Source organism: Lutra lutra, chromosome 17 (genome assembly GCF_902655055.1).
Source record: "Lutra lutra chromosome 17, mLutLut1.2, whole genome shotgun sequence".
In the NCBI taxonomy this organism is placed as follows: Eukaryota; Metazoa; Chordata; class Mammalia; order Carnivora; family Mustelidae; genus Lutra; species Lutra lutra.
The window spans coordinates 50,272,647-50,296,279 of NC_062294.1; the positions used below are offsets into that span (position 1 = coordinate 50,272,647).

The 23,633-nt window shown below is 50.1% G+C and overlaps 1 protein-coding gene across 5 annotated transcripts; it reads left to right on the plus strand.

Annotated features, from left to right (window-relative positions):
• The first annotated feature begins 451 nt into the window (after positions 1–451).
• CCDC61 (coiled-coil domain containing 61) lies at positions 452–23,343 on the plus strand. 5 transcript variants are annotated; one of them, XM_047711527.1, is made up of 14 exons: positions 452–501; positions 7,416–7,574; positions 7,828–7,910; positions 12,533–12,690; positions 13,745–13,906; positions 19,878–20,088; positions 20,180–20,262; positions 20,917–21,086; positions 21,199–21,274; positions 21,601–21,743; positions 21,835–21,913; positions 22,090–22,144; positions 22,841–22,919; positions 23,019–23,343. In XM_047711527.1, the coding sequence occupies exons 2-14, from the start codon at positions 7,427–7,429 to the stop codon at positions 23,114–23,116; spliced, it is 1,545 nt and encodes a 514-aa protein (XP_047567483.1). In that variant the 5' UTR covers positions 452–501; positions 7,416–7,426; the 3' UTR covers positions 23,117–23,343. The 5 variants fall into 5 exon arrangements, with proteins under 5 accessions (XP_047567483.1, XP_047567484.1, XP_047567486.1 ...); XM_047711528.1 differs by lacking the exon at positions 452–501 and adding an exon at positions 518–538; XM_047711530.1 differs by lacking the exon at positions 452–501 and adding an exon at positions 1,472–4,230 and having other exon boundaries at positions 21,199–21,275; positions 21,605–21,743.
• The last annotated feature ends 290 nt before the right edge of the window (positions 23,344–23,633 follow it).

The following is a 23,633-nucleotide window of genomic DNA, read 5'->3' on the forward strand; positions in this document are numbered from 1 at the left end:
GCTTGGAACGGAGCGAGCAACGATAAACCCCTGCCCCACTTTACGCAAAGAATTCTCCGCAGCTCCCCGACGACCGGCAGCGGAGACCTTCCAGTGCGCTTGTGCTCCCAACTCTCCTCCAGCCCGCCCCTCCTCGTGGGCGCGTCGAGACCGCGCAGGGGGTGATGGGCGGAGTCAAGGGGCTACTTCCTGGATTTCCTCCTCCCTCCGAGGAACAACCCTCTTTGCATGACTGGCAGTAGGAATTAGCCAGTAATGATTGGAGCGAAGACTGAGGACTAGGCCCATTTAGGAATCTCTCATCCGAGTTGACCAATGGCAAACTTTGGAGGGTGGGTTCGTCTCTGAGGCGGGACACGGAGTGACGGGCGTCCGTTTTGACTAATGAGAACTCGGCTGCGAGTGAGCCAGGGCCAGTCAGAAGCGAGAAGGCCGGATCCTGGGGCGGGGCTGGAGCTTCGGCAGTTGAGCCGCTCGCGAGGAGGGGTGTCTGTGGAGAAGGTGAGAGGCGGCGAGAGTGGCGGGTGCGCGGGCCCAGGTGGCGATCCTGGGGGGAGGGGATGCTTTGGGGGGAGGGTGGGCTGCGGCGGGCAGCTTGACCCCGCAGTGTAGGAATCGGGAGGGGGTGACGTTTAACACGGGTAGGCGCTTTGACGAGGGTTTGTGAGGCAGAGGGCAGCGTCTGAGTTGGGGGGGGGTCATGTTTTGTTTCTCACAGGAGGGTCTTTAATGGGAAAGGTGTAAAGCTGGAGACAGCAGGTGGTCAAATACAGAAATTCTCTTATAATATAGCCTTGTGATTTAATGGGGGTGGGGGGTTTGAGGCGAGGGGTTATTTTCGCGCGGTGTGGAGGAGCGGAGGTCCTTGAGATGAGTTACAAGCCTTGATTTGGGTGCAGGGCAGGTGAAGCTACGCGGAGGGAGAGAATGAACGAGGACTTCGAGGATGGAGGTGTGCTTTGGCGAGGTGTGAAGTCACATGATACATGGAGCGTTTATCTAGGGCTTAGTATATGCCAGGTTTTGTATGAATGACTCTTAAACTTCCTAACACCCCTCCTGGTGGTTAAGACTGTGGGATCTGGAGTTGGGTTGCCTGAGTTTAAATGCTGGCTTTGCCACTGGCCCTGCCGCTGAATGTCAGGGTGGCTTCGGGCAAATTCTTTAACCCTATGTGCCTCAGCTTTAGCATCATTAGAATGACTTCATCTCTTCTCTGTACCACTCACCTACTGTCCTCACCCAGTCTCTTGTCCTCACATGCTGTTTATATAATGATAACTCCCAGGTGCCTGTCTGCAGTCTGGATCTCTCCTCTGAACTCCAGACTCATTAGTCCAATGGCGACTCTTCTCTACTTAGAAGTCCAACTGACATCCATGCTTTAAAACCTTGTCCCAAACCAAACCTGTAGCTTCCCCTTTCAACCTCCAAACCCTGCTGATGGCACTTCCATTCTTCCAGGTACTCAGGGCAAAAACCTGGGAGTTGTCCTTGACTCTGCTTTTCCCTTGCCTGCGTGTCATCTGCCAATCAGCAAATCTCATGCGTCTATCTTCAGAACACTTCCAGAATCCGGCCCTATCTCACCACCTCCCTTGCTACTGCTCTGATTCATGCCATCACCTGCCCTTACCTGGTCTGTTGCAGTGGCCTCCTCTCTGGGCTCCTTGCCTCTCACCTGGAGCCCACAGTCGGGGGTTCCTGTTGAAACAAAAATCAGATCATGTTGCTCCCTGGTCCAGGCACTCCCACACTTGCTTCTGCTTTGCACAGTACAAGACCTTGCCAAGCCCACAGGACACCACCTGATTCGGCTCTCCCTCCAGCCTGCCCTCAGACTCCTGCCATTCTCCCTCGTTGACACTGCTTCAGCCACCCTGGCCTCCTTGTTCTTCGGACAAAGCAAATACCTTCCCAGCTGGGGAATGTCCTTGCTGTGCCCTCTGTCTGGACAGTGTTCCGTCTAGATGTCTACATGGCTTCTTCCTCACTTCCTTCAGGTCTCTGTTCAAATGTCATATCCACAGACCGGCCCTCGCTGACCACCCAAGCTGAAATAGCTCCTGTTACTCCCTGGCCTCTTATCACCTGGTTTTGGTTTTCTTCAGTTAAACACCACTTACCCAACTTATATTAGGGTTTGTTTATATCCCCTGGCTTCTTAGATTCCCAACCCCCACTAGAGTGTTGACTCAATGAGAATATAGTCCCTGGAAGGGCCCATAGGGCCCTAAAAAAGTGTTACTTATATCATCATCATCACCATTTCTTGGTGGGGAGGAGAGACTCCCTGTGGTATAGGGCAGGGTTGTTGAGCTGGGAGAGTCTTGTGTGGGGTGGTGGGGTCAGGATGGGGTAATAAACTGGGCAGACTGTGGTATCCAGGGGCAGAAGCTCTCAGATCTCAGTGCCGGGGGATCTTGTAGAAAATGCAGATTCCTGCCCCCCCCCCCGAAGTTCTACTTCTGTAGATGTGGGATCATGCCCAAGATCCTGCATTTTTTAATTTTTAATTTTTATCAAGCACCCGTGTTCATGCTGAAGGTCTGCATTCCTCACTTGAAGTAACAGACCAGTTTGGAGCTTGGACTGGAGCTCTTTCATCATTAAACTCCCCCTCTGGGGCTACCCCTCCACTGGGCAGTGCTGGGGACACTGGTGATTGAGACAGTTCCTTACCTAGCTTGGGAGTCAGAGAGGGCATGTGACAGGAATGGACATTGGAGCTGGGACCTGGTGACACAGCAATGAACTGAGGGCAGAGGACCTTGCCTGTATATCCAGTGCCTAGAACCCCATTTCCTGGCCTGTCGCATAAATTCACAAGTAGTCCCCAATCCGTGCCAGGCCCAGGGTGCTGAAGGTACAAAAACAATCAAAATGGCTCTGCCTTTTTGGGCTTCTGGTCTGTCAACTAATCGTCAGCTAGTTGCACAGATGGTGGACAGTTGACCGGGTGCCAGGCACTGTTTGAAACTCTGTACATGTATTAATTACTCTAATCTCCACAATCATCCTATGTGAGATGGGAGCTCTTATCATCTCCACTTTACTGATGGGAGAAGGCCCAGAGAGGCGAAGTGCCTTGCCCTGGGCCATATTGTGGGTAAGTGGAGGAGCAGGAGCTGAACTCAGGAGTCCCTGTCCTGCAGTGTGTGTCATGCTTAAGGTACCAGGCCACACGTAAGGATTGGTGCCTGGAGGGAAAGCAGCAGAGAATTATGGGAGGAAACAGAAGGGTGATGGGGAGGGGAACCAATGTGCCAGCCCCTCACTGCAGGGTTCTAGGCAAACCTCAGTTTCATCCTTTGTGAAATGGGGGATGGTTACAGCATCTACCTGAGAGCAGAATTAAGGACTAGTCACTGATGGGTGTGTGTAGTCCTCATCTAAGGCAAAAAGCGTTTGAGGAATGGTAGGGGAGGGTATTTGGATATTCTGGGGGCGGGGGGAGGAGTGGGCTGCAGTGTGCACTATGGTGGGGCAGGTTGTGGGGAGTTCTTAAAGGCTTTCGTGTTAATATATTCCAGGGGGACAGGGTGGAAGGCTCTTGTCTGTATTCTGGGGGAGTGCAGGGTGAAGGGAGGGGGATTCTAGCCAGCTAAAACTCACCTGGCGGGGAGTAGTCACTCAGGCCAAGCCAGTGTGTGTATGAGAGGTGTTGGGGGGCATATACTGTGTAGGACAGGCCAGCTAGGTCCTGGCCAGGCCGGAATATGTGATGTTGGCGGAAGACGCTGCCGCAGACAGTGCGGGAGCCCAGCGTGGAAGATTCTCAGCTTCCACCCTAGGGCGAGGACTGTGAAATCGGAGATATCCAGGGAGGCTATTGGGTGGAGGAGGAGCCAGGGACAGTGATGTAACCCTGGAAACCGAGAGGGGAGTCACCTTAGTGAAAGATGAGAGGGAAAGGCCCCAGGGTCGGAAAGCTGAGTGTGCTTGTGCGTGTGTGCTTGCGTGCGTGTGCGTACGTATATGCGCGTGTGCGCTGAAGCCATGATGTCACGAGGCCCGAGAAATGGGGTCAGGTGTGTGGGCCAGAGTGGGGTGCTGGGGTGTGCACGCAGAGCGCTCAAGGTTGAAGGGCTGACGTCACGGGTTGGCGAGGGCGGGGCCTGGAATGCAGGGTCTGGAAGCTGAGGCGAAGAGCTAGGAGAGTCTTGGGACTGGAACCAAACCAGCAACCAGGATGGGCCACTGGTCACAGAGCAAGGACGGAGGATGCAGGTAGAAGGACATGGTGGGGAGATTGGAAGGGGAGAGGGGCCTGGGGAACCCCCCCCCAAATTGGGGGGGAATGAGGAGGGGTGTTCTGGGAAGGCTCTCCAGGGAAGAGAGGTGGAAAATATTGGGGAGGGGGAAGGTTTTACATAGAATTGGGGAGGGAACAGAATCCAGGTGAAATGTGGGGATAATCTAAGACAGGCTGAAAATGGAGTAGGTCCCCAGTGTGGAGTAGGACATTGGGCAAATATTGCAGAATCCAGGTGGAAAAATAGGAGGGAGCAAAATTTAGGTAGAATATGGGGAAACCCCTGGAGAACATGGGGGCTGCTGTACGGAGAAGGGGAATGCCCCCCCCCCCCCCAATCTGGGAGAGCAGAATGGCAGTAAGGGACTTGGGGAAGGGAGTGGAGAGGGCTGGTTTCACGAATGTGGTAGAAGGGGTGAGGCTGAGATATGGAGGTAAGGAGGGAGGTTCTGCAGCGGGGAGGGGAGGGAAGTCCGAATCTCCAGGCCCTCTGGGGCATGAGCGACGGGGAGCGGGCAGGGGTGTGGGTTTATTTCATCAGCAATTGTTGGGCGCTCACAAGCAGCAGAGAAGAACGGATGAGGGGCGGGGAGCGGGCGAAGTTTGTGGAAGTGTGGGAGGCAGGTGTGTGTAAGGGGACAATGGAATTCAGCGAGAATATTCAGGGGCTTAATATCTGGGGACTGAGGTGGAGGCGGATGACATCAGGGCAGTTGGATACGGAAGGGCCCAGTGATTTAGTGAAGGGCTGCTATTCTCTGGAAGAGAATGGGGAGCTTATGCGGGGGAGTGGGGAAGGAGGAGAGCAGGGGTGGGTTGGTGGTGGAGATGGGGTGGAACGGGCCCCTTTATTCCTCTGTCACCCCCCCGGAGTTGGGTACCACGAGTGGGGTGGTGAATTGGGAAAGTGAAGCTGTGCGGCTCCTCAGGCGTTCTGCGGGTACCTCCAACGCCTTGGTAACCAGAACGGCGCAACCATTGATTGGCCCTCGGAGCTGGAGGGGCGGGGTCGGGGGCGAGGTCTAGGACACCCGGTGGGGCGGGGCCAGCGCTGCCTGGCACCCGCACAGAGGACCAGGGGATGTATTGAATGAATTGAATGAATTGAATGAATGAAAGGATGTATTGAAACGTGTAGCCATTTGTTGGCCCATAGGTCAGAGATTATTAACCCCACCTCTGCGCCTCCAGGGAATGTGAGAGTGGCTAATTGTGAGAGTGGCTAATTGTGAGAGTGGATTTGCAAGGGGAAGAGGTCTCGATTTCATCAGCCGCTTCCAAAGACCAGAGACCCCTCCCCCCCGAATAAACTTAAGAGCTTAGGCCTAGAGACAGAGGAGCCTACCAGAATGTCTGGGGCTTTGTTGGTTGTCCTTGGGCTTTTGAGAGAGGGGATCTGTAGATGGGCCTCGGGGTGGTGTTCTGGGAGCCCCTGAAATTACTTGAAAAGGATTATGGGTCTATTCATTTATCTGGGGAGGGTTCAGAGATCTCATTAGACTATCAAAGGTGCAAAGACTCTTAAAAGGTTAAAAACCACTGATTTATTAGAGTTTTGGGGCTCATCATTTTCTGGCCTCACAATATTATATTTTCTGTATCAGCCTTTAGGAGGAGTTCTTGGGGAAAGTGTGAGGAGCGAAGGATGTAGGGGAGAGAAGGAGACCAGGCTTTGGAGAGATCCCCATGATCTGGGTTGGGGCAGCCCTGGCTAGCTCTGTTCTGGGGGCAGCTTTGGGACTCCGCTGAGCCTCAATTTCCCCATCTGTCCACCAGCAAGAAAAATGGGCTTGCCTTGTTTCTGTACTGCCTTTCAAGACACAACAACAAATAATGATGATGATGATGATGCCAGTATGCGTATGAGTGATTGCCGTGTGTCGGACATTGCTCAGTTTGTCCAAGGATTTTAACATGACTAACTCTTTTAATCCTTACACCAGCCCAAGGAGATGAGCACTGTCCTCCTTCTGTGGGTTTACAAAGGCCTGTGTGAGCGCCATCTGGCCCATTAGATCTCATCTCTGTCCCTCCCTCATGCTGACCTCGCTGTTCTTGGAATAAATCAGGAACATCCCACCTTGGAGCTCTTGCCTGGCTGTTCCCTTTGCCTGGATACTCTTCTCCGAGATAATAACCCATCGCCTTACCCCTCTCCAGGCCTCTGCTCAGAGAGGCCTTCCCTGGCTACCTTAGCTAAAAGAACAACCCTTACCCCCAGCATCTCCTTTTTCCACTACTTCCCCTCCCTTTTTCAGACATCTTTATACCTCTGACTGTTGCTGCCCTCTTGAGAATGGGGCATAATCTGGTTTGTCATCATATCCCCAGCACCCAGGATGGCATGTACTTTAAAGATAAGGAATCTGGCACCAAGAGAGTTGAGGTAACTTGCCTGCGTATGTGCACATAGCTGAAGCTACACGTGAACTCAGGCAGCCCGGGCCTCTCATTCTGCATCAGCCCCTAAAATCCAGGCTGAAGGCAGAGATCTGCCCCTCTCTTCCACCTCATAGAATTAACAGCGAGTGGTAACCCATTGGCTAAGAGAAGGGACTTAAGCTTAGAACAGACCAATTAATAAAGTTGATTATGAGTTCACTAGACATGATTTAAGTGTGTCATTGATAATATACAGTCCTGCTGTTCTCTCGAACCACTTTTCGCTAGATAGCCATATGCCCATAGGTTACCTCCTCAGGGAGGCCGGCCCTGACGCCTGACTTAAAATCTGCCCTTCCTGACCTCAGTACTCTCTGCCCCCCTTTGCAGCTTGATTTTTCTCCATAAATGTTTGAATGAATGAATGAATGAATGACTAATATATAATGAGTATGAGGATTAATAATGGTTAATCTTGGTTAATCATGGTTCTCTTGTCAGAAACCATGTATTCTGTTAGCTAGCACGTGTTGGGTATGGACACAGTTCTACATGCTTTTATGTGTATTGTCCAGTTTAATCCTCATGACCGCTCTATGAGGTCGATGCCATTATTATACCCATTTTCCAGATGAGGACAATGAGCCACAGAGAGGGAGTCTTTTTCCTAAGGTGCCGAAGCTGGTGAATGGCAGAGCCAGGATATGAATTCTGGCCTTCCAGCTTTGGAGCCCAGGCTCTCAGCCCCTCTGGGTCTCTGTCTCATCCCTCTCCTCAGTGACACTGGCCATGGACCAGCCAGCTGGCCTGCAGGTGGACTACGTCTTCCGGGGTGTGGAGCATGCCGTGCGGGTGGTGGTGTCTGGGCAGGTGCTAGAGCTGGAAGTGGAGGACCGGATGACGGCTGACCAGTGGCGGGGCGAGTTTGATGCCAGCTGTGAGTGTGCCTGCCTGGGGTGGGTTCACCTGTCCTTCCTCAGGATCACCTTCTCCCTGAAGATGAGGCCAACCAGGAACCTGCCCATCTGCCTCTTCTACCTGACCAGAGACTCTCTAACATGGGGAGGGAGTGGAGGGCTCATCCCTCTGGCCAGAGGCACGGGAGGTGGAGAAAGTTGAAAAGCTTGGATGTTTTGCTCTTGGGCTGGGCAAGTGGTCAGACTTCAGGAAGGACTTTTCTCTCTACCCAGTCATCGAAGATCTGACTCACAAGACGGGGAACTTCAAACAGTTCAACATCTTCTGCAACATGCTAGAGTCGGCTCTCACCCAGGTAGGGGCCAGGGCTGGGGGCCAGGGGAGGTTTCTGTGTTCTGGATCCCTGGGGAGGTAGATATCCAACTGATATATGCAAGACTCTCTACCTTGTCTTTCCTTAAAGGGAGAGGGCTATCTTTTTCATTCCCAAATGTAAGTGATAGATACTCTCATGTAGAAAATTCATGTCACAGAGAAATGTAAAGAAGAAAGTAAAAATCATGTCACAAAGAAATGTAAGGAAGAAAGTAAAAATCACTTTACTCCAAATACTCATTCCTGATGATATTTTATTAATATTTTGGTGAAAATCACTCCAGCCATTTCTCTATTTCTTTGTTTACTTGTGAAAGTGTGTGTATGTGTGTGTATTTGTAGATGTGTAATTTTATAGTGGATATACTTCCCAAAGTATTCTTTAACCTGTTTTTAAAAGTTTCAACATTATTTCATAAACATTTGGTCATATCAGTGAATATAAGTATTCATTCGTGTCATTTTTACTGAGTATCTACAGTGTGCCAGGCACTGTGATAGACATTGGGATATAGCAGTGAACAGAAGAGACAAAATTCCTGTCCTTATGAAGCTGACATTCTAGTGGGAGAAACAAAAAGTTGAAAAAATCTATAATGGCAAATAGTTAAAAGTATTAATAGGAAAAAAAAAAGCAGGCTGGAAGTTAGAGTGGTAGGGATGCTACTTAGACATCATTTTAAAACTATGAGCTACATTATTTCTCTGATTATAGAGAGAATTTGCACTCGTAAAATTATGACAGTGAAAGTGTGTGAGTTAGAAAGTGACAGTCTCTTATAATCCTGTCTATCCCCTACTTTAGACTGTTAACATTTTAGCATGTGTAGGCAGTGTAGCATAATGGCCAAGCATGAATTCTGAACTCATACTCATCACTGATACTTACTAGCTGGGAGCCTTGGGCCAGTTACTTCCCCTCCAAGCCTTAGTTTTCTTTTTTCTTTTCTTTTTCCTTTCCTTTCCTTTTCTTTTTTCCCCCTTTCTTTTTCTTTTCTTTTTTTTTTTCTGAGAGAGAGAGAGAGTGAGTGTACAAACAAGGGCAAGGGGGGTGGGCAGTGGGAGAGAAAGGATCGTAAGCAGGCTCCACACTCAGTGTGGAGCCCAATGTAGGGCTCAATTCAGATCATGACCTGAGCTGAAGTCAAGAGTCAGATGCTTAACTGACTGAGCTGCCTGGGCACCCCATGCCTTAATTTTCTTAACTGTAATGTGGGGATAACAGTAGTCCCTATTTCACAACGTGGTGAAGATTAATGACCTCTTTATAAAAAGCTTAGAATGGTGTCTGGCTCGTAAGTGTTTTACAGATACTGTCTTTTTATTTTATTTTAAAGATTTTATTTATTTATTTGACAGAGATCACAAGTAGCAGAGAGGGAGGGGGAAGCAGGCTCCCTGCTGAGCAGAGAGCCCGATGTGAGGTTTGATCCCAGGACTCTGGGATCATGACCTGAGCTGAAGGCAGAGGCTTAACCCACTGAGCCACCCAGGTGCCCCGATACTGTCTTTTTATTATTGTCATCAATTTCTGAGTTTGTTATCCTTATTAGTGGTTGCTTAGTATTCCGTTATACCCAGGTGGCATGATTTGTTTAACCCAATGGTTCTCAAGATTTTTGGTGTCATGATCTCTTTATGCTCTTAAAAATTGTTAAGGGGCGCCTGGGTGGCTCAGTCATTAAGCATCTGCCTTCGGCTCAGGTCATAATCCCAGGGTCCTGGGATCAAGTTACATGTTGGGCTCCTTGCTCCATGGGAAGCCTGCTTCTCCCTCTCCTGCTCCCCCTGCTGTGTTCTCTCTCTTGCTGTGTCTCTCTCTCTCAAATAAATAAATAAAATCTTTTAAAAAAAATTATTGAGGACATCAAAGAGCTTTTGTTTATGTAGGCTTTACCTATCAATATTTGCTATATTATAGATTAAGTTGTCTTATAAATTAAAACTGAGAATAACTTAAAGATATTTATGAATTCACTTAAAAATCACCATAATAAACCAGTTACATATTAAAGAACATTCTAATGAAAAATACATTTTCTTTTTTTTTTTTTTAAGATTTTATTTATTTATTTGACAGATCATAAGGAGGCAGAGAGGCAGGCAGAGAGAGTGGGGGAAAGCCAGCTCCCCACCAAGCAGAGAGCTTGATGTGGGGCTCGATCCCAGGACCCTGAGGTCATGACCTGAGCCGAAGGCAGAAGCTTAACCCACTGAGCTACCCAGGCGCCCCAGAAAAATACATTATTTTTTAAAAGATTTTATTTATTTGAGAGAGAAAGAGTGAGGGAACATGAGAGGGGGAAGGTCAGAGGGAGAAGCAGACCCCCTGCTGAGCAGGGTGTCTGATGTGGGACTCGATTCCTGGACTCCAGGATCATGACCTGAGCCGAAGGCAGTCGCTCAACCAACTGAGCCACCCAGGCACCCCAAAAATACATTTTCTAAAATAAAATAATTAGAGGGAAATACAGCATTATTTTACATTTCTGCAAATCTCTTTAATGTCTTTCTTAATAGAAAACTAGATCCTTTTTTTTAAAAGATTTTTACTTATTTGACGTGTGTGTGCGCGCGCGCGCGCGCGCGCACACACAGACACAGACACAGAAGAGAGTACAAGCAGGGGAGCCACAGGGAGTGGGAGAGGGAGGAAGCAGGCAGGGAGCCTGAGGTGGGGCTCAATCCCAGGACTCAGAGATTATGATCTAAGCCAAAACCAGACACTTACCCGACTGAGCCACTCAGGGACCTCCAAAACTTCTAGATTCTTAGGGGCGCCTGGGTGGCTCAGCGGGTTAAGCCGCTGCCTTCGGCTCAGGTCATGATCTCGGAGTCCTGGGATCGAGTCCCGCATCGGGCTCTCTGCTCAGCGGGGAGCCTGCTTCCTCCTGTCTCTCTGCCTGCCTCTCTGCCTGCTTGTGATCTCTCTCTGTCAAATAAATAAATAAAATCTTTAAAAAAAAAAAAAAAACAAAAAAAAAAAACAACTTCTAGATTCTTACATGTGCTTTTGCATTTAGTCTGTTGTGATTTGTTTTGGTTGAAGTATATGCAGAAAAATCTCCATCACATAGCTATGTAGTTGGAAAAGGGAGCCCCTTAATCAGGGAATTGTGCAAATCCTTCTTTGCTAACATACTAAAAGTGGGCAGGTGGTAATTTCTTAAAGATTTGTTGCAGTGTGGAGTCCAAAAGCCTGTCCATGAACATGATCATGTTACATTAAAATCTATGGATGTATCTTGAACTTTACTTGGATCTTTTACCCATCTTATGATGTCATGCGATGGTCATTTAGAAACTATGGTTCACTGAGTTATATAGATCTTCCAAATGTTGACACATTTTTTTATACAGTATCAGGAAGTCACATTTGTTAATATCCTCCCTGATCTCACCAGGGAAGTCTTTCAACATCAAGAAGCTATCAAGCACCCAGTGTCAGATCCAAGTTTTCCAAAATTCTAATTTTTGCTGTGAAGTTTGAATTTTACCATTGGCAACAAATACCGGTAGCTGTTTTTCTTGAAGTGACAAGCTGACTTTGTTCATTTTTGAGAAAATGCCTGCCAGACACCCAAGTCTGAATAACTGTAGTTATGTCTGTCAGTCGTTGTTTCAAGTAAAAATAGTTTTCCATGAAAAAGCGGCTAATTTAGACCCAGGCTCGATTACAGAAGTGTTCTTCCTGAGACAACTGTCATACTTTGGAATGCCACAGAATGTGTGCTTCCCATCGTGTCACAGAGTAGTAAAATGCCATGTTCTCCAGGATGGAGATTCAATAAAATTAATGATTTTTACTGCTTCACCAAGAACATTCTAGATTTGGGGCACCAGGGTGGCTCAGTTGGTTAAGTGTCTGCCTTCAGCTCAGATCATGATCCCAGGGTCCTGGGATCGAGCTCCACATTGGGCTCCAGCCCCACATTGGGCTCTCTGCTCAGCGGGGAACCTGCTTCTCCCTCTCTCTCTGCCTGCTGCTCCCCCTGCTTGTGCGGTCTCTCTCTATGTCAAATAAATAAACAAAATCTTTAAAAAAAAAAAAAAAAAGAAGAACATTCTAGGTTTGATTTCCTGTGTTATGTTCGTTCCTTTCTTCTTCCTTCCTGGCCCCCCACTGGGACTACGGGGCAACAGAGAATACAGTGACTATTACTACATTGATGCCGTTGGCTTGATTTGTGCTAATGGGCACCATCGCTTTTACCCACGATTGTTTTGCACCATTGGTATAAATGTCAGAAAAGCAAAAAAAAGGCACATGACATCTTAGTATTATTATGGAAATTGTTTTGACCTCATGGATTCCCTGAAAGGGTCTTAGGGACCCCCAGGGGTCTTCAGGCAGTGCTTGGAGAGCCACAGCACTAAGCTGTCTCCCATGGGTGAGCAGTTAGGTTCTTTCCCGTTTCTCCCTCTGACATCCTTGTGCCAGCCCTAAGGCAGGGCCATCTTGATCATCCTCCTCAGTGTAGGAAAAGCCCAGCGAGCCCAAAGAATGGATGGGGTGTGGCCCGGGTAGGTGGGTTGTGTGCTCTGGGTATGGCCTTGTCGGGTCTCCCAGCATTTCCTCCCGTCCTCGTCCTCTTCCAACAGAGCAGTGAGTCGGTCACCCTTGACCTACTGACCTACACAGATCTGGAGTCCTTGCGGAATCGCAAGATGGGGGGCCGCCCAGGCCCCTTGGCCTCCAGATCGGCCCAGCTCAACTCCAAGCGCTACCTGATCCTCATCTACTCTGTGGAGTTTGACAGGTGGGGATAAGGGACTGGCTCTAGGCTCAGGCTGGTGGGCAGGTGGGGATGTGGTTAGAACTCAGGAACCCCTGAGGGCAAGGGCGGGGGGTGTTGCCTTTGGAATCTTCAGGGTTGAGATTTGTATCATTTAATACTGTGTTGGGCTATAAATAGCAGAATAACTATTATTAGTGCTTGAAACAAACAATAGTTTATGACACAAAAAGTTTCATTAGGGACTCAGGCTCCCGCTGTTTTGTTTCCTTTTGTCATCCCTGATGTGTTGACTTTTTGACCTCCAGACTTACCTCTTCATGGTCACAAAATGGCTGCTGGCCCTCCAGGCACTTATTCTATATCAAAGCAAGAGGAAGAGAACGGGGCTGTACTTGTTATGGCATCTACCATTTTTATCAGGAAAGCAAAAGTGTTCTTAGAAGATGCCCAACAGATTTCCTATAATATTTGGCCAGAAATGGTCTTGAATACCTGGCCACAAGCAGTCACATGCAGGGGATGCTAGGATAATAAGTTTGCTTTTTTAGCCTATATATTGGGAGGCAGCAAGGCAAAAGGGTGCCAGAAATGGCCCTTGGGAGCCAGGGGATGGTGTCTGCTGCATCTGATAATAGCTCCTGGATTTTCTAGCGGGAGGTTGTCAGTCCCAGATGCATAGCATCTGGTGGGGCAGTAGATTGAGGTCACTTACCTTTCCTCAGCCAAGAGGTGATACAGGTGGGGCCATTTAGAATCTACCCCTGTGGAATCTGAATTAGGACTGTGCTTGGCGGCAGGTTCACCCCATCAGCAGTGAATGACAGGGAAGTCAGCTCAGACTCCACCAGGCCTGTCTGTGCCAGTGGTTCCAAGACTGCTAGATAAGGGAGTCTGCGGGCCGGCAAGTGGGCGCGAGAGCAGGGAGTGGGCTCGAAGCTGCATTGGGAACTTAAGCCTCTAGGAATGTGAGGTTTTTGCAATTGGGGGTTTTCATACTCGAAGGCTCTCAGGTTCTGGTAGTTGCCCTCGGGTGGATTTTTGGCCTCTGAGCTGCCATGGTTCTAATCCTCCCCAGGATTCACTACCCGCTGCCCCTCCCGTACCAGGGCAAGCCAGACCCTGTGGTCCTGCAGGGCATCATCCGCTCACTGAAGGAGGAGCTGGGCCGCCTTCGAGGGCTGGACGGCCCGGATGCTCGGGACACGCGGGAGACGGAGATCTGGCACCTGAGGGAGCAGTGAGTCTGGGAGGGGAGGGCGGCTGGGGCTGGGTGGGCGCCGCAGGGCCCCGTGCTCCATGCTACTGGGAGGGTGGTGGGCCCTCATTCACCAGGTACTTATTCTGAGCCCCTCCTCTGTGCCTGCCTCGGGCCGGGTGGTGCTGGGAACACAGCAATGACGGAGACAGTCCTGGCCCTGCCCTCCTGGGACTCCCAGTCCAGTGGGGGGAGATAGCTCTGTCTGCAGACAGTTACGATTCACGGTGGGTGGAACGTGGGAAGCCCAGAGGGGAGACTGGAGCCTGCCCAGTAAGGGAAGGGTGTTCTAGGCAGAAGGAACAACATGCGCAAAGGCATTGTATTTGGTAGGATGTGGTGAGAACAAGGGGACTAGGAGAGTAAAGTGAAGAAAGCAAAGTCTTTTTGGCATGTTTACTGAGTACCTACCGTGTGCTGTGCCTTGTGGGATGCTGAATCAGGGACTCCATCCCCACTTGGGGGGCCCATCCATTGGGTAGGGCAAATAGTATATTTATTTGTTTATCTTTTTTATTTTTTATTTTTTAAAGTCAGGTCCCACACGCAGCATGGAGCCCAACATGGGGCTTGAACTCACAAGTCTGAGATTAAGACCTGAGCTGAGATCAAGAGTCAGACATGGCACTGACTGAGCCGTCCAGGCGCCCCCATATTTTTAGAAATAACAATAATAATTATTACAGCAGCTAACGTTTATTGAGGGTTTCACTGTGTGCCAGGGATTCTGCTCAGTGGTTTATGACTTCATTCCTTTAATCCTTGCATTGCTGTTATCCCTGTTTTGCTGGGGAGGAACGTGGAGGCCCAGAGAGATTAGAGAATTTGCCCCAGTCACAGTGAGTAGTATGGCCAGGCTAGACCTTGAATCCGGGCAGCCAGCACCAAGCCCCCTTTGTTTCCTTTAGCTGCTGCTATCTGTTCTGTTGGCAGCTGCTAGCCGCTGGGCCAGGACTGAGTGTTGGGGCTGACGGGGGAGGAGTGGGAGCTTACGGAGCTGGAGAGCCTTGTGGGTCCTCCTGGAAGAGATTGGCTGTGCGTTGCTGGGAAGCAGCACAAGCTTTGTCCTCAGTTCAGCCTCAGGACTCTGGTTTGTGTGGATGTATGTGTTTCCCAGACTGGCCACAGCGTGGTGCCCTTTGCCCTTCAGAACCAGCCAGAACTAGCAAGGGTAGCTTGAGATCCTATAGCTGGTCAAAGGCTTCTTATCTTCCTCTTCCCAACTTCCTCTTCCTAACTGGAGTGAGGGAGTTCCGGAAGACTCCAAATTCATTCATTCATCCGTCGGACATTTTCCTGGTTCGTATTGTGTGCCAGGCACGCTGCCCAGCCCTACTTAATGCTTCTTGAGCCCTTACTCAGTGTCAGACATGGTCCCAAGCACTCTTCATAGATTCTTACAACCTTATAGGTGGGAATTATTATTGTTATCATCCCACTTTGCAGAGATGTGAGGTCAAACTGCCTAAGGTCACCCAGCTTGTAATAAGTGGGGTAGAGTCAAACATAGTCAGCCTGGCGGGAGAACTCGGGTCCCTCACAGTGACCAGACGGCTGGAGTGAGGATCCAGACAGAAAACAGATAATCACACTGATAAATGTCAGCTTTAGGAAGGAAATGTACAGAGAACCACAAAAGCAGAGAAGAGAGGGACGTGACCTAGCCTGGCCACGGGCAGGGGATGTGACGTTTGAAGGTGAGAGAGTGTTCCAGAAGGAAGACTTGTATCTGCAAAGAGAAGCTAGGCTGGAGGGGAAGGTGGGGGGAGAGGAAGGGAAGGGGGACATCATATAGGTGGGGCTGAATGGGAAGCTCCTTGGAGAATATAGGGGAGCCACAAATTTTAAGAACTTTTTTGTTTTTTTAAGATTTTTATTTATTTATTTGACACACAGAGAGAGCACAAGTGGGGAAGCAGCAGGCAGAGGGAGAAGCGGGCTCCCTGAGGCAGGACTGGATCCCAGAACCCTGGGATCATGACCTGAGCTGAAGGCATTCGCTTAACTGACAGAGCCACCCAGGCACCAAGAAGTGTTTTATTAGGAAAAATTCCAAGAACACACAAAAGTAAACAATAGTATGATGCCCACGTCCTTTGCCTCCAATTCAATGGTTATCTACATTTTGCCCATCTTGTTTGATCTGTGTACTCCCCTTTCCCTCAGAAGAAAATCCCAGACATTGTATCTCCTCTGTAAATACTTCATTCTGTCTCTGTGGTTAATGCATTCCCCATCCCTTGTATTTCCTGTGAAGTAGTTGTTAAACCTATAGGCTCGTCAGATTTAGGTTTCTGGCAAGAAACCGTGATGGTGCTGTGTGCTTGCTGACTGTCAGGTGGTGTTGGGGCTGATGAGTTTGGATGCGGAGACTTGGTTCCTTCTTATTAAGTTTCCATCAGACTAGCATCCTTGGTACTTTTCATTTGCTAATTACCAGTGAGAGTGACCAGTTTTTCATATATTTAATAGTAGCCATTTGGACTTCCTCTTTTGTGAGCTGCCTATTTTTCTGCTGTCATCTATTTCTTATTGATTTCCAGGAACTCTTTATATAGTCAGGATATGAGCCCTTTGTTAATTTTATGTATTTCAGAAACCTTCTTGCCCTCTGTAGCTGGCCTTTTCACTCTCTTAATAGTGCCTTTTGATAAACAGGCACCTTTATGTAGTTCTTCATTTATGTAGACTAGTTCATAAATTTTTTCTGTGAAGTTAGTAATTTTTATGTCTGTTTTTAGAATCCTTTTCTCTCAGTATCATGAAGCTGTTGTCCTGTATCATCTTCTATAATTCTTTGTCTTTTGCTTTTCACATTTATGTCTACAACCTACCTGAAATTGATTTTGGGGGAGGTAGGAGTCCTTTCATGTTTTTTTTCACATGACCAGTCAATCAGCCCAATGACATTTATTGAAAAGAGTATCCTTTCCTTACTCCCTAGCCATTTTCACCTTTATCACCAATAATGTTTATATATGTATCACACATCAGGTGAGGTTCTGGGCTCTGTAGTCCATTGTTTTGTCTGTCCTTGTGCCACCACCACACTATTAAAATTATTGTAGCTTTATAATTAGGCTGATACTAGGTAGAGGAAGTCTTCTGACTTTTGTTTTTCCATTTTAAGAATATTTCTTGGTTATTTTTGGAAATTTACATTTTTTAAAAAAGATTTTATTTATTTGTCAGAGAGAGAAAGAGAGCATAGACGGCAGAGGTAAGGGAAGAAGCAAGCTTCTAGCTGAGCAAGGAGCCCAATGTGGGGCTCGATCCCAGGACCCTGGGATCACGACCTGAGCTAAAGGCAGACACTCAACCGAGCCACCCAGCCTTCCCGGAAATTTACATTTCTCTCTCTTGCTTTTTTTCTTTACTTGATAAACTCCTTTTTTTTTTTTTTTTTTTTAAAGATTTTATTTATTTGGGGCGCCTGGGTGGCCCAGTGGGTTAAAGCCTCTGCCTTTAGCTCAGGTCATGATCCCGGGGTCCTGGGATAGAGCCCCGCATCGGGCTCCCTGTGCTCAGCGGGGAGCCTGCTTCCTCCTCCCTCTCTGCCTGCCTCTCTGCCTACTTGTGATGTCTGTCTGTCAAATAAATAAATAAATAAATCTTTAAAAAAACAAACAAAAAAAGCCTCTGCCTTTGGCTCGGATCATGATCCCAGAGTCCTGGAATCGATCCCCACATTGGGCTCTCTGCTCAGCAGGGAGCCTGCTTTCCCACTCTCTCTCTGCCTACTTGTGATCTCTGTCTGTCAAATAAATAAATAAAATCTTAAAAAAAAAAAGATTTTATTTATTTGACAGAGAGAGAGAGAGAGAGACAGTGAAAGTGGGAATATAAGCAGGGGGAAAAGCAGACTTCCCGGCCACCCAGGCGCCCTGGAAATTTACATTTCTTTATGAATTTTAGAATCAATAGGTTTTTCAATACAAAAACATAAAACTTGTTGGAATTTTTTTTTAATAATAGGCTTAAGATATTATTCTTTTTAAATAATCTCTATACCCATGGGGCTTGAACTCATGGCCCTAAGACCAAGAGTTGGATGCTCCACTGACTCAGCCAGCCAGGTGCCCCAAAACTTGTTGGGATTTTTATTGGTATTGCATTGAATCTATAGAATAATTTAGGGGAAGCTGAAAAGCTGAAATCTGTATAAATAGTGTGTATTCTTTTCTTTTCTTTTTTTTTTTTTAGATTTGATTTATTTATTTGAGAGAGAGACAGTGAGAGAGAGCATGAGAGGAGAGAAGGTCAGAGGGAGAAGCAGAATCCCCATGGAGCAGGGAGCCTGATGCGGGACTCAATCCCAGGACTCTGGGATCATGACCTGAGCTGAAGGCAGTCACTTAACCAACTGAGCCACCCAGGTCCCCAATAGTATGTATTCTAAAGCATTTTTTTTTTAAAGATTTTATTTATTTATTTGACAGAGAGAGATCACAAGTAGGCAGAGAGGCAGGCAGAGAGGCAGGCAGAGAGAGAGAGGGGGAAGCAGGCTCCCTGCTGAGCAGAAAGCCTGACATGGGGCTTGATCCCAGGACCCTGGGATCATGACCTGAGCCGAAAGCAGAGGCTTTAACCCACTGAGCCACCCAGGCGCCCCAGTATGTATTCTAATATGTAAACAGTATACCTATGTGTTTATGTAGGTCTATATTTTGTTAGATTTTTCCATCTTTGGATGATTTTGCTAATGGTTTCTTTACTTTAAATATAAACCATGTTGATGTTATTTGAGAGACAGAGAGAGAGCAGGAGTGGGGGGGAGTGGGAAAGGGAGAAGCAGACTCCCTGCTGAGCAGGGAACCCTGGGGCTGGATCCCAGGACCCTGAGATCTTGACTATTTATAGATTTCCTTTGATTTTCAGTACTTATAATCATTTCATCTGCAAATGACTGTTTTCTTCATTCTTCCTTAATCCTTCCCTTTGATTTCTTTTTCTTGCCTTATTGCACTGGCTAGGACATTGAGTGGATATACGGTAGAAATTCAACTTATTTTCTGTTGGTGTACATTTTGGTTATTTCTACTCTTTTTGCTATTACAAAGAGTTCTGCAACGAATAGCCTTGTGTGTACGTCTTTTTCTCAAGGAGGGTTTTGAGCATAGTAATGACCTGATTGAATTTGCATCTTTAAAGTTTTATTTATGGGAGCATGGGTGGTTCTGTGGGTTAAGCCTCTGCCTTCGGCTCAGGTCATGATCTCAGGGTCCTGGGATTGAGTCCTGCATCGGGCTCTCTGCTTGGCAGGGAGCCTGCTTCCTCCTCTCTCTCTGCCTGCCTCTCTGCCTACTTGTGATCTCTCTCTGTCAAATAAATAAATAAAATCTTTAAAATTAAAAATAAATAAATAAAATTTTATGTATTTATTTTAGAGAGAGAGAGATCTTGTGAGAGTGCAAGCAGGGGAGGGAGAAGGACAAGCAGACCCTAGGCTGAGCGTGGAGCCAGATGAGGGGCTCCATGCAGGGCTCAGTCTCAGGACCCTGAGGTCATGACCTGAGCGGAAATCAAGAATTGGAAGCCCAGCCAACTGAGCCACCCAGGTGCCCCATTGGATTTGCATTTTATAAAGAGTCTTCTGGTGAGTAGGAGGCAGTGTGAGCTGACTGAGAGGCTTGGAGGAAGTCCAAGGTCAGGACCTACCTCAGGGCTAGGCTTTCAGGGTACAGAGAAGGACAGATCAATGACTTATTTTGGCACTGGAACTCACAGGGCTGTGTTCTCCTGGTGGGGTGAGTGGGAGTGATGTGGCGGTGTTCCTCATGTGGGAGGCGAAGGAGAGATGATGGGACCCTGGGGGCAGCTGGAGTGGTGGGGGTACCTGCCTACCTTCGTGGAGCAGGTGAAGTGGTTCGTGCCCAGCCCCATGGAGAAATGACAATGATGGGATCCTGCAAGTCCCCCTCCCTACTCTTGTCTTCCCCCTTGTCTTCCCTAGGGTTTCACGCCTGGCATCTGAGAAGCGAGAACTGGAGGCCCAACTGGGCCAGTCGCGCGAGGAGGCTCTGGCCGGGAGGGCAGCGCGCCAGGAGGCTGAGGCCCTGCGAGGGCTCGTCCGGGGCCTGGAGCTGGAGCTGCGGCAAGAGCGGGGCCTCGGACACCGCGGGGTCGGCCGCCGCAGCCAGGATTGCCGGCGCCTGGCCAAGGAGGTGAGGGGGTGTGGCGGGCGGCAGGGGTGACCGGTGGCGTTTGGACCTTGGCTTCAGTGTGGTTCTCTACGCCCCTGTTCACTTCTGGCAGCTCGAGGAGGTGAAGGCTTCGGAGCGGAGCCTGCGCGCCCGGCTTAGGACGGTGAACACCGAGCTGGCTGTGTACAAGAGGGGGTGAGAGAGGAGGTCTGGAGGGGCGGGGCCAGGGACTGGATGGGTGGGGCCTGGGGAGCAGGCATGGAGTCTGTGGGTGGGAGGGCGGGGCCCAGGCCATAGGGTCAGGGCCTGAGTGAAACGAAGGCTTAGAGTAGTGGGGGATAGAGGGTTGGAAGGAATCTGATAGACTGCATGGGGCGGAAAGTTGGATACTGTCAAGATGGACAGGGCTTGAAGGGTCAGTCAGGAGACTGGGGCTGGAGATAAGGGGGGGAGGGGTGGGACCTATGGATCTTGTGGAGCAAAAGGGCGTGGCCCAGCTGGTGGGGATCTGGTTGATGTGCGATGTTATTTATTGGGATGGCTGGTGGAGTATTGGAAAGGATTTCTAGGGAGCTGTGGGAGACCTCAGGAAGAAGGGTCCGGTGAAGGGAGTTTGTTCGGATGTAGGGAAATGACAGGTTCTTTTGGGAGGGGGGGGTTCTCTGTGGCTCCGAGAGGGGCGGAGCCTGGGACAAGGTATCTGTGAGGGTCTGTGCAAGGGCGTGAATGTCTAATTGATGGGGATGGACCTGAAGGTTCGGAGATTGTGTGATCCGAGAAGAGGCTTGAGATAGGAGTTGACATAGGAGCTGGTGGGTGGGAAACGGACGCTGGGCCCTGTGCCCGCAGGAGACGGACTCCGCCGGTGCCGCCGCCCCGGGCGCGGGAGGATCGGGCTTCATCATCGCGGGAGCGCTCCACATCGCGTGGTCGCGGTGCGACCCGCTCTTCTTCCCGGGAGAGTGGCCGGGGGGCCCGGGGTAGAGGCCGCCCTGCCCGCCCCTCACCCTCGCCTACAGGTCTCTGCCCTGCCTGCCCTGCCAGTGGGAGGGTGGGGGGTGGACTGGCGCTGTGGGGGCGTGGTCCTGTGACCCCATCCTCTTCTCTCCACGCTCTCCCACCCCATCCTAGGTAGTCGCGCGCCACGTTTCGACCCTACAGCCTTTGTGAAAGCCAAAGAGAAGAAGCAGAGAGAGATCAAAATGAAGTTAGTGCCCATTTCCTCTTTACCTGTCCCTTTACCTGGACTCCGGGCCTGTGCGCTTGTCCATCCGGTCTCCCATCTGTCGCCATCATCTGTCACCCACTCCATCTCTCCCCTTCCCTTTACCTGCTCCTGCTTTCCACCTGACCTCCACCTCCTCTCCTGACCCCCGCCACCAGGTCTATGTGTCCGCATGCCTTTTCCTTCCCTTTCCTGTGTGACGTCAGCTGGGATAACTGGCCCTGGCTGTGACCCAGAGAGGATCCCAGCGACGCCATTCCTAGCATCAGTTGGGCACACAAGGTGGTGTCTCCTCCTCCGCTCCCTAGGCAGCAGCAGCAGCGGAACCGACTGGGCAGCGGAGGAAGCGGGGACGGTCCGTCCCTCTCCTGGTCTCGCCAGACTCGGCCCCCCGCTGCCGTGAGCGGCCGAGGGGACGCAGCTCACCGCTCTCGAAACCGCAGCTCCTCGGGTAACTGGGCTGCAGTGCGCGGGGCGGGCCGGCGGGCTGGGCGCCCCAGGCGGGCGAGCGCGGGAGGCTCACTCTCCTCTCCCCGCTCTAGTGGACAGTTTCCGCAGCCGCTGCTCGTCCGCCAGCTCCTGCAGCGAGTTGGAGGATTTCTCCGAATCCCTTCCTAGAGGGTAAAACTTGGGCCCAGGGAAAGGACCGCTTCTAAACGGAATTTGGGGAGTCTGGAAACAGCCTTTTGCGGGGAGATTGGGTGATGGGGACAAGAGCCTTGAAACCACCCAGGTGGGCAAGGTGGGAGGTGCCCAAGGCTCCTCCTGCTGTTCCTGAATACTCTCTTCCTGTCAAGCCTGTGCCGCCGCGGGAAGCCTCCCAGCCCCACAACCTGGGGTGGGCCCAACATGGTGAGTGTCTTTCCCCAGATCTTGAAGGAGGTGGGGGTAGCAGGAAACCACCAGAAGCCCATCATTCCCATTCTGGGGCAGTCAGGTTGCCGAGGGATCTTTTGAAATGCGTCTGGAGGCAGAAGTTTTGAGACCATTGGATTGGAGGGGAGTGTGGAGTTGGGGTGGGGGAGATGATACCCGCTGATGGCACCTGGCCTCAAGTGACCAGCTCTTAAAACATGGCCCTGCCTTCCTGTCACCTGTGTCACTCCTGGTAGTTCTTATCATCAGTTTCTTTGCTTTTTTTTTTTTTTAAATTTAAGATTTTATATATTTATTTGACAGACACAGATCACAAGTAGGCAGAGAGGCAGGCAGGGGGTGGGGGAAGCAGGCTCCCCGCTGAGCAGAGAGCACAATGCGGGGCTTGATCCCAGGACCCTGGGATCATGACCTGAGAAGGCAGAGGCGTTAACCCACTGAGCCACCCAAGTGTCCCTTAGCCTCAGTTTTGTAAACTGTTCAAAGGGGATGGTAGTAATTTTCATCCCAGGGGGCTCCGGTGGAGATACCAGGAGGCGATTTTGAGTCTAGTAAGGGCCCAGTCGGTGTCAGCCCCAGTTCTTCGAGGCCCTTAGGTTCAAAATTTCCAGTGGGATCTGGGGGACAGGAATGGAGGGAGGATACCGAACCCCTCCTTCCCGTCTTCCCCAGCAGCAGAAGTCCACCCCTTTGGAACGCGGCCACCATCAGAGACGCCTGACCAGTTCAGGAGGCTGGGTCCCTATGAAAGGTGAGCCCGGGACTCCACATCTCTCCCTCTCCAGCCCCCTGGGCCCAAGGGAAGCGTGCTGGGCCCTCACAGCCGCTGCACCCACACCCGCTCTCACAGAATACAGCTCCGACCACCAGGCGGCGGACATGGCCGAAATAGACGCGCGCCTGAAGGCCTTGCAGGAATATATGAACCGACTGGACACACGGTCGTGACCCCCACAGGGAGTACAACCCCTCCATCCCCCACCCCCTGCTGGATTCCCAGTGGGGGCGCTGGTGGGCGTGTCCTTCCAGCCCCGCTCAGGCTCCTCCCCTGCTGGTGCTCACAGGGGGTTTCAGGTGTGTGAAGCCTTGATTTCCCCCCCATGCACTGCATGCTGGGAGGGAGGGTATGTGCATTTTGTAAATAAACGTATTTGCCTTTGGGATCCTTCAGCTTATGACTGAAGGGTGGGCTGGAGTGGGGAAGACATGAGGATTGGGTGGTGGCTGTAAATGGGGCCTGGTGTCTTTCTGGGAGGCACTTTGGGTTCAGAGTCAGGAAAAACTTGCTGACTCTCTAAAGTAACGAAGGGTGGTAGTGAGCAGCTCATCTCCAAAGGGGTCCAAGCAGAGATGTTGCACAGTGTATCTTTGGCTGAGTGCTAGAGGAGGGGTGTCGTGGAGCATGGTTCACGGTCCCACGGGACCCCTGAGCTGCCGTCAGTGACATCTGGGCCAACTTGGTGCT

Bases quoted from the DNA above. Each gene is read 5' to 3' on its own strand.
- CCDC61 (XM_047711527.1), top strand. From the start codon at position 7,427: ATGGACCAGCCAGCTGGCCTGCAGGTGGACTACGTCTTCCGGGGTGTG. The intron at 12,691-13,744 runs GTGGGGATAAGG...AATCCTCCCCAG, and splicing joins TACTCTGTGGAGTTTGACAG to GATTCACTACCCGCTGCCCC. The intron at 22,920-23,018 runs GTGAGCCCGGGA...CCGCTCTCACAG, and splicing joins AGGCTGGGTCCCTATGAAAG to AATACAGCTCCGACCACCAG.